The sequence below is a fragment of the Bos taurus genome, chromosome 10 (genome assembly GCF_002263795.3).
Source record: "Bos taurus isolate L1 Dominette 01449 registration number 42190680 breed Hereford chromosome 10, ARS-UCD2.0, whole genome shotgun sequence".
NCBI lineage: Eukaryota > Metazoa > Chordata > Mammalia > Artiodactyla > Bovidae > Bos > Bos taurus.
In genome coordinates, this window is record NC_037337.1 from 5,096,759 (window position 1) to 5,110,280 (window position 13,522).

At 43.1% G+C, this 13,522-nt stretch overlaps 1 protein-coding gene across 1 annotated transcript in view; it reads right to left on the reverse strand.

Annotated features, from left to right (window-relative positions):
- The window catches only part of SIMC1 (SUMO interacting motifs containing 1), an 83,664-nt gene extending 70,952 nt beyond the window's left edge, over positions 1-12,712 (reverse strand). Inside the window, exon 1 of the mRNA XM_002690410.6 lies at positions 12,511-12,712. Within this exon, the coding sequence (XP_002690456.2) occupies positions 12,511-12,639 (129 nt within the window). The 5' untranslated portion in view covers positions 12,640-12,712. The remainder of the gene's footprint in view (positions 1-12,510) is intronic.
- Positions 12,713-13,522: the final 810 nt, after the last annotated feature.

Genomic DNA, 13,522 nt, shown 5'->3' on the forward strand with positions numbered 1-13,522 from the left:
TGACAAAAATCAACATCCATTTATGATAAAAACCCTCCAGAAAGCAGGAATAGAAGGAACATACCTCAACATAATAAAAGCTATATATGACAAACCCACAGCAAACATTATCCTCAATGGTGAAAAATTGAAAGCATTTCCTCTAAAGTCAGGAACAAGACAAGGGTGCCCACTTTCACCATTACTATTCAACATAGTTTTGGAAGTTTTGGCCACAGCAATCAGAGCAGAAAAAGAAATAAAAGGAATCCAAATTGGAAAAGAAGAAGTAAAACTCTCACTATTTGCAGATGACATGATCCTCTACATAGAAAACCCTAAAGACTCCACCAGAAAATTATTAGAACTAATCAATGATTGTAGTAAAGTTGCAGGATATAAAATCAACACACAGAAATCCCTTGCATTCCTATACACCAATAACGAGAAAACAGAAAGAGAAATTAAGGAAACAATTCCATTCACCATTGCAACGGAAAGAATAAAATACTTAGGAATATATCTACCTAAAGAAATTAAAGACCTATATATAGAAAACTATAAGACACTGGTCAAAGAAATCAAAGAGGACACTAATAGATGGAGAAATATACCATGTTCATGGATTGGAAGAATCAATATAGTGAAAATGAGTATACTACCCAAAGCAATTTATAGATTCAATGCAATCCCCATCAAGCTACCAACGGTATTCTTCACAGAGCTAGAACAAATAATTTCACAATTTGTATGGAAATACAAAAAACCTCGAATAGCCAAAGCTATCTTGAGAAAGAAGAAGGGAACTGGAGGAATCAACCTACCTGACTTCAGGCTCTACTACAAAGCCACAGTTATCAAGACAGTATGGTACTGGCACAAAGACAGAAATATTGATCAATGGAACAAAATAGAAAGCCCAGAGATAAATCCATGCACATATGGACACCTTATCTTTGACAAAGGAGGCAAGAATATACAATGGATTAAAGACAATCTCTTTAACAAGTGGTGCTGGGAAAACTGGTCAACCACTTGTAAAAGAATGAAACTAGAACACTTTCTAACACCATACACAAAAATAAACTCAAAATGGATTAAAGATCTCAATGTAAGATCAGAAACTATAAAACTCCTAGAGAAGAACATAGGCAAAACACTCTCCGACATACATCACAGCAGGATCCTCTATGACCCACCTCCCAGAATATTGGAAATAAAAGCAAAAATAAACAAATGGGACCTAATTAAACTTAAAAGCTTCTGCACAACAAAGGAAACTATTAGCAAGGTGAAAAGGCAGCCTTCAGAATGGGAGAAAATAATAGAAAATGAAGCAACTGACAAACAACTAATCTCAAAAATATACAAACAACTCCTATAGCTCAACTCCAGAAAAATAAATGACCCAATCAAAAAATGGGCCAAAGAACTAAATAGACATTTCTCCAAAGAAGACATACAGATGGCTAACAAACACATGAAAAGATGATCAACATCACTCATTATCAGAGAAATGCAAATCAAACCCACAATGAGGTACCATTTCACGCCAGTCAGAATGGCTGCGATCCAAAAGTCTACAAGCAATAAATGCTGGAGAGGGTGTGGAGAAAAGGGAACCCTCTTACACTGTTGGTGGGAATGCAAACTAGTACAGCCACTATGGAGAACAGTGTGGAGATTCCTTAAAAAACTGGAAATAGATCTGCCTTATGATCCAGCAATCCCACTGCTGGGCATACACACTGAGGAAACCAGAAGGGAAAGAGACAAGTGTACCCCAATGTTCATCGCAGCACTGTTTTATAATAGCCAGGACATGGAAGCAACCTAGATGCCCATCAGCAGATGAATGGATAAGAAAGCTGTGGTACACATACACAATGGAGTATTACTCAGCCATTAAAAAGAATACATTTGAATCAGTTCTAATGAGATGGATGAAACTGGAACCTATTATACAGAGTGAAGTAAGCCAGAAAGAAAAACACCAATACAGTATACTAATGCATATATATGGAATTTAGAAAGATGGTAACAATAACCCTGTGAACGAGACAGCAAAAGAGACACTGATGTATAGATCAGTCTTATGGACTCTGTGGGAGAGGGAGAGGGTGGGGAGATTTGGGAGAATGGCATTGAAACATGTAGAATATCATGTATGAAACAGGTCGCCAGTCCAGGTTCGATGCACGATACTGGATGCTTGGGGCTGGTGCACTGGGACGACCCAGAGGGAGGGTATGGGGAGGGAGGAGGGAGGAGGGTTCAGGATGGGGAGCACGGGTATACCTGTGGCGGATTCATTTTGATGTTTGGCAAAACTAATACAATATTGTAAAGTTTAAAAATAAAATAAAATTAAAAAAATAAAAATAAAAGACTATCTTTGTTCCATTCTATTACTTTAGCTCCACTGTCAAAGATTAGTTGACTAGAGTAATTTGGGTCTATTTCTGGGCTTTCTATGGTGTTCCACTGATCTATCTTGTCTATTCTTTTACCAATTCTATATTGTTTTGATTACTGTGGTTTGTAATAAGTTTTGAAGTCAAAAGTGGCAGACCTCTGACTTTGCTCTTCCCCAATATTCAGTTGGTTATTGCATCTTCTTAAAGAGAAAGGGCGGAGAAGGCAATGGCACCCCACTCCAGTACTCTTGCCTGGAAAATCCCATGGACGGAGGAGCCTGGTAGGCTGCAGTCCATGGGGTCGCGAAGAGTCAGACATGACTGCGCAACTTCACTTTCACTTTTCACTTTCATGCACTGGAGAAGGAAATGGAAACCCACTCGTGTTCTCGCCTGGAGAATCCCAGGGATGGGAAAGCCTGGTGGGCTGCCGTCTCTGGGGTCGCACAGAGCCGGACACAACTGAAGCGACTTAGCAGCAGCAGCAAAGAGAAAGGGAATACCAGACCACCTTACCTGTCTCCTGAGAAACCTGTCTGTGGATCAAGACGCAACAGTTAGAACCAGACATGGAACAATGGACTGGTTCAAAATTGGGAAAGGACCACATCAAGGCTGTATATCGTCATGCTGTTTGTTTAACTTATATGAAGAGTACATCGTGTGAAATGCTGGGCTGAATGAATCACAACTGGAACCAAGATCACTGGGAGACAATGTTCACTACAGCACTATTTACAATACCTAGAAAATGGAAGCAACCTAGATGTATATCAACAGATGACTGGATAAAGAAATTATGGTACACATACATAATGGTTATTACTTAGCCATAAAAAGGAATGCATTTGAGTCCAGTCTAATGAGGTGGATAAACCTAGAGCCTATTATACAGAGTGAAGTAAGTCATAAAGAGAAAGATAAATACTGTATACTAAAGCAAATTTATGGAATCTAGAAAGATGGTACCAATGAATTGATTTGCAAGGCAGCAATGGAGACACAGACATAGAGAACCGACTTATGGACAAAGGGAGAGGGGAGGAAAGGATTAGACATATGGAGAGAGTAACACGGAAACTTACATTACCATATGTAAAATAGATAGCCAATGGGAATTTGCATGATGTCTCATGGAACTCAAACAGGGGCTCTGTATCAACTTACAGGGGTGGGATGGGGAGGGAGATGACAGGGAGGTTCAAGAGGGAAGGGATATATGTATACCTATGGCTGATTCATGCTGATGTTTGACAGAAAACAACAAAATTTCTGTAAAGCAATTATCCTTCAAAATAAATAAATAAAAAGATTACCTAAACCTCAGATGTGCAGATGATACCACTCTAATGGCATAAAGTGAAGAAGAATTAAAGAGCCTCTTGATGAGGCTGAAAAGAACAGAGTGAAAAAGCTGGCTTAAAACTCAACATTCAAAAAACTAAGATTGTGGTATCTGGTCCCATCACTTCATGGCAAATAGAAGGGGAAAAAGTGGAAACAGTGGCAGATTTTATTTTCTTGGGCTCCAAAATCATGGTGGATTGTGACTGTAGTCATGAAATTAAGATGCTTGCTCCCTGGAAGGAATGCTATGACAAACCTAGATAACATATTAAAAAGCACAGGCATCACTTTGCTGACAAAAGTCCATATACTCAAAGCTATGGTTTTTCCAGTAGTCATGTATGGATGTGAAAGTTGGGCCATAAAGAAGGCTGAGTGCTGAAGGAATGCTTTCAAATTGTGGTGCTGGAGAAGATTTGGGAGTCCCTTGGACAGCAAGGAGATCAAATCAGTCAATCCTAAAGGAAATCACAACACTGAATATTCATTGGAAGAACTGATGCTGAAGCTGAAGCTCCAACACTTTGTCCATCTGATGCAAACAGCCAACTCACTGGAAAAGACTCTGATGCTGGGAATGATTGAGGGCAGGAGGAGGAGGGGGCAGCAGAAGGTGAGATGGTTGGAGAGTATTACCAACTCAATGGACATGAGTTCAAGCATATTCAAGGAGATAATGAAGGACAGGGAAGCCTGGCGTGCTACAGGCCATGGGGTCTCAAACAGTCAGACATGACTAAGTGACTGAACAACAACAAATTGCCTCTCCATGCTATGCTATGCTAAGTCATTTCAGTCGTGTCCGACTCTGTGTGACCCCATAGATGGCAGCCACCAGGCTCCCCTGTCCCTGGGATTCTCTAGGCAAGAACACTGGAGTGGGTTGCCATTTCCTTCTCCAATGCATGAAGGTGAAAAGTGAAAGCGAAGTCGCTCAGTTGTGTCCGACTCTTAGCGACCCCAGGGACTACAGCCTACCAGGCTCCTCCATCCATGGGATTCTCCAGGCAAAAGTACTGGAGTGGGGTGCCATTGCCTTCTCCGGCCTCTCCATATAAACGTTAATCAGTTTACTAATACCTACAAAATAACTTGCTAGAATTTTGATCAGGATTGCATTGAATCTATAGATAAGGTTCATAAGAACTGACATTTAACAATATTGTTTTCCTTTCCATGAACATGGAATCAGTTCAGTTCAGTCACTTAGTCATGTCTGACTCTTTGCAACTCCATGAACTGCAGCACACCAGGCTTTCTTATCCATCACCAACTCCCAGAGCTAGCTCAAACTCACCGTCCATCAAGTTGGTGATGCATCCAACCATCTTATCTTCTGCTGTCTCCTTCTCCTCCTGCCTGCAATCTTTCCCAGCATCAAAGTCTTTTACAGTGAGTCAGTTCTTCTCATCAGATGGCCAAAGTATTGGAGTTTCAGCTTCCATATCAGTCCTTCCAATGAATATTCAGGACTGATTTCCTTTAGGATTGACTGGTTTGATCTCCTTGCAGTCCAGGGGACTTTCAAGAGTCTTTTCCAACACCACAGTTCAAAAGCATCAATTCTTCAGCACTCAGCTTTCTTTATGATCCAACTCTCACATCCATATATGACTACTGGAAAAACCATAGATTTGACAAAATAGATCTTTGTTGGCAAAGTAACGTTTCTGCTTTTTAATATGCTGTCTAGGTTGGTCATAGCTTTTCTTCCAAGGAGCAAGAGTCTTTTAATTTCTTGGCTGCAGTCACCATCTGCAGTGATTTTGGAGCCCAAGAAAATAAAGTCTGTCACTGTTTCTATTGTTTCCCCATCTATCTGGTATGAAGTGATGGGACTGGATGCAATGATCTTAGTTTTTTGAATGTTGAGTTTTAAGCATCACTCTCCTCTTTCACTTTCATCAAGAGGCTCTTCAGTTCCTCTTTGCTTTCTGCATAAGGGTGGTGTCATCTGCATATCTGAGGTTATTGATATTTCTCCCAGCAATCTTGATTCCAGCTTGTGCTTCATCCAGCCCAGCATTTCACATGATGTACTCTGCATATAAGTTAAATAAGCAGGATGACAATATACAGCCTTGACGTACTCCTTTCCCAATCTGGAACCAGTCTGTTGTTCCATGTCCAGTTCTAACTGTTGCTTCTTGACCTGCATACAGATTTCTCAGGAGGCAGGTCAGGTGGTCTGGTATTCCCATCTCTTTCAGAATTTTCCAGTTTGTTGTGATCCGGTCAAAGGGTTTGGCATAGTCAATAAAGCAGATGTTTTTCTAGAACATGGAATATATCTCCATTTATTTATTTCTTCTTTGATATATTTTATCAGTTTTATAATTCTCCTCATATAGATCTCTCTTGTAGATGTTTTATGAGATGTGCATTTCATTTTTACAGTTTTGATGTAAATGGTATTATGTTTTTAATTTCAAATTCCCCTTGTTCATTGCTGGTATATGGGAAAGTGATGACTTTTGTAAAGTGACCTTGCATCCTACAATGTTGCTATTATTACTTATTAGTAATTTTTTTTTTGGTTGCTAATTCTTTTGGATTTTTTCTACATAGGCAACAATGACATCTTTGAGTAAAAATTTTATTTCTTCTTTCCTAATGTGTATACTTTTTCTTGCCTAATAACATCAGCAAGGACTTCCAGTACAATGCTGAAAAGCATTGGTGAGAGAGGATGTCCTTGACTTGTTCCTGGTCTTTTTATTGTTTTTCACAGTTCTGGAGGCTCAGAAGTTCAAAATTAAGGTATCTGCAGGAAACGCTCTCTTAAATGCTGTCGAGAGAAACTGTTCTGTGCCCTTCTCTTACCTTCTGGTGTTCATTGATTTGCAATTGCATAACTCCCATGGTCTCACAGTGTTCTTACTCTGTCTTCACATCTTATAAAGATATTACTTATATCAGACTAAGGGTCCACCTTACTTTCTATGATCTCATCTTCACTGATTACATCTGCAATGACTTGATTTTCAAATAAAGTCACATTCTGTAGTGGCAGCGGGGGCTTCAACACATCTTTTTGGAGGACCCAATCCAATCTATAAAAAGTCTTTACTATGTAAGTAAAACTATGCTAATTTGCTTCAGTCATATCTGACTCTACTGATTGCAGCCTGCCAGGCTCCTCTGTCCATGGGATTCTCCAGACAAGAATATGGGAGTGGGTTGCTATTTCCTTCTCCAGGGATCTTCCCAACCCAGGGATTGAACCCACGTCTCTTTTGTCTCTTTACCACTAGTGCCACCTGAGAAGTCCAAGTAAAACTGACAAATTAGTAAAAACAAAAACAAAAAAATCCACAAAAAATCCACCAGGACAAGAACAGGCAATTAACTCACATAAACTATACACACACACACATTCACACATATATAGCACACTACATTTAAGAATTCATGAATCCTTCCTCTAACCCTGTTCCTCCTCAAGACATCCTCATGTCAGTGACTGACACCAACCTGCATCCAGTTGCTAGGGACAAACCAAGGCATCATTCAGGAATCCCCCCTTCCCCTCATTAACCACAACCAAGGATTAGGACTGTAACCAAAAGCAGGGTCTGGCTGCTTGTCGTTCAAAAAGTCAATAAAGGGGCAAGGTTGTTGGAAAGGGAAGTTTGCTTTATTTTGGATGCCAGCAGCTAGGGTATGGGGGGTGTAGAGGGTGGACACCTGTCCAAAGGCCAACTCCGCCCCCTGAAAATCAGTGGACAAGAGCTTTTATAGGCTGAGGGAAGGGGCTACATGCAGAAACTGTACAGTCAACTCTGACAATCATCTTGAAATTGGTCATCAGTGGTCTGATCAGTGTCACCTTGATTATTTTAAGTACAGTTAGTCTTCAGTTCCAGTGTTGGTTTGTTCTCACTTCTTTGAAGCCAATTCTTGGAATTGTGGCAGCTTATGTCATGGTTACAGTCTGGTCATTATGTGGTTAACTTCTACCTGGTTGGGGTTTCAGTAACCATAAGACAGCTCACAGGATTTGGCTCAGAATATTATCTATAGTGCCTGTGAAGGAAGGAAAGGTCCTTGACTTTGTTTACAGACTAAATTATCATTACTTGGTCTCCTTGACTGCTTTCCTTTGTTTCTGCATGTTCTCACTTCTCTGATTAAACTTACTATGTAGCTAGAGTTTTTCCACAGACAAAAGGCAGGCAGAGGACGTACAAGGCAATGACCACAGGGTCCTGCTGTTTTATGACCAGTTGATTTTACTTCATTGGTACCTTCCATAACCCTCCAGTTATCTAGTCGCACCACCTACAAAGCTACGATGATCTCTGGTCTGGACTACTGCTGCAACCTCCAAGACAAATCTCTTTGATTCCACTTTTGTCCCCTTACAGTAAGGTGAAACTGGTTTGTATGGGACAGTTTCAGCTTTTACCTGTTGTTTGACACCCTGTCCAGTTAGCAACCTCTTTCATTTGCAAAAGGATCCCCATCTGGATGATAAATTACATGGTCACCCTACCTTACAGTCTTTTCTTCTCACAGTAGCTAAAGTCACTTTTTAAAAATGTAAATTAGATCATGTTATTCCCCTGCTTAAGACCCTTCAAAGATTTCTTGTTACATAAGAATAAAATCCAAATTCCTTATCATGATCTACAGGCTTTATATAGTCTAGTCCACCTATTTCTCATCACTTCCAACTCTGTCCGTCTCTTACATTCTAGCCCCACTGGCCTTTTGATTCCTCCAGTTAGTCATGCTCCTTCTTATTTCTAATCTTTGCTTTTGCTACACCCTTTGCTGTTACTTTATTCCCCAAGATCTTCTCATAACAAATCTGTCATTTTGTTCTCAGATCAAATATTAACTCTTCAGAGAGGCCTTCTTTGAAGACACAATCTAACGTTCCCAAATCCACCCAAGTTGTTCTCTATTATATTGTTCACTTAGTTCTTAGTTTATTGCTATTTCCCCACTAGAACACAGGTTCACTGTCACCTTGTTCACCTTTGGTACCCAGGGGCAGAGCATGTGCTCAAAAAGTATTTAATGAGAGAATGAATCACTACCCACAACCAAAGAAAAAAAATTAAACCATGAAAGTTCACAGAATCTAGCTATCAAACCAGCAAATACTGAAAAACCAAAAATGCCTTACTTTTCTTTCTAAAACTCTGTGTATCATCTGACAGGACACCTATGTGATTGTTTACTCTTTGTTTCCCTCTGACTAAAATGAAATCTCCACAAAAACAGGGACTTGGTTTTGTATTTTTAGCTGTACTCTTAGCAACTGTATGCCAACAAGAGTGTCTGGCATATACTAAGTGTTCCATAATTATTTACATATTCGGTAAATTGACGGTATCTAAGGCAATGGCACCCCACTCCAGTACTCTTGCCTGGAAAATCCCATGGACGGAGGGGCCTGGTAGGCTGCAGTCCATGGGGTCGCTAGGAGTCGGACGTGACTGAGCAACTTCACTTTCACTTTTCACTTTCATGCATTGGAGAAGGAAATGGCAACCCACTCCAGTGTTCTTGCCTGGAGAATCCCAGGGATGGAGGAGCCTGGTGGGCTGCCGTCTATGGGGTCGCACAGAGTCGGACACGACTGAAGCGACTTAGCAGCAGTAGCAGCAGCAGGGGTGAGTAAATAGTAGAGAAAGGGGTACTGTGAGAATATAATTGGTGTACAATTTCCGTAGGAAATTTGACAATATATATCAAAAGTTCCTGAAGAGGGCATACCTTTAGACTCAGCAATCTCACTTCTAAGAGGAACTTATCCTAAACAAACAAATGAACAAAGGTACAAAGATTATTTATGAGGAAATTTCTGACTTGTTTTATAATAGAGAAAATTTAGAAATGGCAGCATAATACCCATTTATAGGAAAAGGTACATGTAATTATAAATCTGTACAATGGAATACATTATAAATATTGGTGAAAATGTATATTTGTTGATGTAGAAAAGTATATTAAGACAAAAAGGCGAACAAAAAAAAAGTATAGCAAGATTTCATTTTTGCAAAAACACATGTGTCTCCCATGTGGGAGACACATGGGTATGTATGAGCACACACTGGCACTCACAAAGAAATGTTTAAGCAGGCATACTTCAAAATGTTAGCATTGGTTATCTTTGCATGGTGAGATTAATGGCAATTTAAATTTTCTTTTGTATACATTTCTCAATCTTTGTAATTAGGCCAACCAAAATTAGCTGAACATGTTCTGCTTTTATAAGTGTGTGGGGCGGGGGGGGAGAGGAGGAAGCAATAAATATAAAAAACACAGACACATTTCATCACCTTACTGAAGTCTAAAGCCCAGGTTAAGAGCCAGAAGTTCAGAAACATCAACTTCAGCATAGGAGGTGGCTTTTTGATTTCCTGAATTCAAGCAAGTTGTTTCCCCTCAGTCAATATTTGCAAAAAAGGGAAAAAAAATCACAAAACTTGTTTCTTTTATTTCATTGCTTGCCAAGCTTGAGAAAACAGCATAAAGTGTAGCAAAAGCTATCATTTATGCTGGGCACTATCCTTGCATTGTTTCATTAAAAACCTTCTAATGATCCTGCCAGGTGGGTATTAATGTTCTCAAATGCAGAAGCTGAAAGAGACAACAGAACTTGCCAAAGCTTCTAGAGCTGTTGGGTGGATTGGGAAGTAGAGTTAGGGGAGTTCTTGATTCAAACAGGTTTCTCTGACCTCAGGGCCTTGAGGAAAAGCTGGACAAAGGTGCTTGAGAGTCTCTTAATGTCTCTGATATTTTGTGTGGTTATCCTACCACCCTTATAACTTGCAAGAAGGATAAAAGGAGAACCAGCCAGGAGATCTGAGAAAGCTGGAGTAAGTATGTGGAGAAGCGAGATTTACAATGGGTGCTACTCTGGAACATGCCTTTCACTTCTCTTCAGTTCTAAACGGCTCCAACTCAAAATGCTTGATTGAGTGGTCACAGAGGAGGAGGGGAATTTTGTGAGCACCCCTATGTATGTGCAAGAAGGGTTATAGCACATACCACAGACTTGGTTAAGGATGACATTTGGACACTTGAAGAAGGAAGCTGGCTCAGGATGACCGGAGGTGGACACCCCTTGGGAGGAAAAAGCAAAGTTGGTAGGAAGTACAAAGTTAAAGGGGGACTGAGAGAAGGAGGAGGAGGGAAGAGGAAAAACTAGGAGAGGCAGTTGAGGGTTATTCTGCAGTACTTTTTTCTTCCACCTTTTTTCTTTTTACATACTTTCCCTTGATTATCTCAATCTTAATTAGACCTTCAGTGCTTCTTTCTATTTAGATGATTACCAAATCCCTCCAATCCTGACTGTTCTCCAGAGTTCAAGTCCTCTGAGGTCCAAACTGAATGCAGCTTTTCTGCCACCTCAAGTCTGCTTCTGTTACATTCACTCTCACCATCAAACGACTGTCTGAACTGCTCTCTTCCCCATTCCGTCAACCATTCTTTCATCCAACAAATATATCTAGTATGTCCCCCACACTGTACTAGGGACATCCAGTCACTTTTACCTTGCAAATCTCTTGTCTGTCCATCTCTTCTAAATTCTTTACTGAAAGTTATAGGGAATTCCTCTTGCTTGAACCACGGCAAAACAGCAGTATAAGTTAATTGGTTTTACATGCCATTCATTCTTATAGTGACCTCCTAGATTTAACACTATACCTGAGACACAGAAGTGGCTCACAGTGGAGGCTTAGGGACTAAAAACGCTGGGAAGGGGACTGGAGGAGCAGAAGCTGAACTTGTCTTGATTAAGTACTTACATAGGAAGAAAGGCGTTTACAAATAACATTACAAATAACAATTCTTTTATTTCTGGGGTGTGGCTAATTAGGAGGCTAGGAAGATTGTTGGAAGTCTGATGTTGAGAGTCTCCTGATACCGAAAAAGCCCCGCCCACCTTCCATCCTTTGAGTATTCTATAACTACTTGTTGATTCTATCACCTTCTATGACAAGCCAGGAATGTTGTGTTCTTCATCGTATCCCCAGCTCTTAGTACACCTGGCCCATAGTAGGGGCTCAATAAATATCTGTGGAGGATTCTAGAAAGGCAGGAACCATAGATGTTTTATTCACCACTTTAGGCAGAAGGACAAAGACTAACGAGCCCAAGGGGTAAAGAAATCGTGGATGTTTCCCTCCCTATTCCTTTAGAGCTTGGTAAATGTTTGCGAAGCGCCATAAACTGCCCTCCCGCACAACTCCAAAATCCTGCCCCTCGCTCGACTGCCAGGCCCTGGAGCTTGGCCACCGTCGGGCCCAGGCCCCAGCTTCCCTCCCTCCCCGCCCGGGCTCCTGTTACCTCCCTGCACACATCTGTACACACCACAGGCCAAACAATTACGCGCTCCCGCACGCCCTCCTCGAGGTCCGGGTCTCTCCAGAGGACCCCGTGTGTCCCTGGCCCCCGCCCAAGGCTCAGGGCAGCCCGCGGCCTGGCCTGAGGACCGCCGCGGCTGTGGGCTCCAGCGACCCCCGCACCTGGCGCGCCAGGACCTCGTCCATGTGCCCGGCGGCCACTCTCCAGCCTCAGCCGCTCTCGGGCTTGAGCGCGGAGCCCGGGAGGCCCAGCGTCTCAACCCGGGGCCCGCCGCGCTCCTTCGGGCGGGACCCATCGGGAAGGCGGGAAGCGGCTGCAGCTGTAAGGCGCCCGGGGGCGGGCGGCGGAGCCGCGGAAAGCAGCGGGCTGGGCCGAGGGATGTACGAGCGGCAGACGGCTCCGGCCGCAGCGGGGCTCGGCGAGCGGCGGCTCGCTCACTCACCACAGTCCGGCGGGGCAGCGCGCCGGGGGTCCGGGACAGGGCCCGGCGGAGCCTCCGCGCCCGGCTCGGGCGGGTCCCCCCGGAGCTCTCGGAGCCGCTGTCGTCCGAGATCACAATGAAGTCCTCCATGGCTGCGGGACCGGCCGAGACAGCGCGCGGGCGACCAGTGAGCCAAGCTGCAGCGACTTCGGTTCCTGCTGCTGAGGTAGGGCCGACGACGACGGGAGCTATCAGCCTATCGGCCCCGCCCCTTCCCTCCCCGCCGGCCCCGCCCCCTGCCCTCCGGGGGTCCGCCCCCTGGCGGCGGGCGGCCGGCGGCAGCCGGAGGGCCGCAGTCACGGTACTTGGCAGTGGCCCTGGCCCTCCCTTCCCGAGGAGAAAACGGAGAAGGGGAAAAGATCAAGTCGCAGCAGGCTTGGGCTGGTGTTGGGGCCGGTCGTGCGGGACGCTGAGGCTGTGAGGGCTTTCCCCGCTGCTTCCAACTGATTCCAGTGTGAAGTGAGGTGTGAATAAGCCTTTCTGATCACCGTAAAGGGCTTCAACGGACTCACCCGGAGAGGCCCTTTGAGGATGGGACCCAGGCTTGGACTGGCGGGGTGCGGTTAGGTAGAGGGGAGTGGCTGAGGGTGGGTCAGCTGGCCTTTGGTTGAGTAGGGGGACAAAGGCCCCTTTCTTTGTGCACACGTGCAGGCCCCTCTCTAGGATCACTTCCCAGAAGTGGAAATACTGAGTCGAAGGTGCTTTTGCTGTTTCGATAAGTGAGGCAGAATACTAAACTGTACCAATTTGCAGGTTTCACCAACAATCCATGTCACTCAGGATTTTAGACTGAGATTTAGAGATTTGTTCAGTTGATAGCAGGATCAGAGATTGTAAAAAAAAAATGCACCAAGGGAAAAAAAAATGCACCAAGAGAAGCAGTGAAGGAGCAGACATTGTGAATAATTAGTTGTGATGAAGAGCAAAAAAGATAACCCAGTGGAAGGAGAAGTGGTCCGTAGTTGGTATAGGA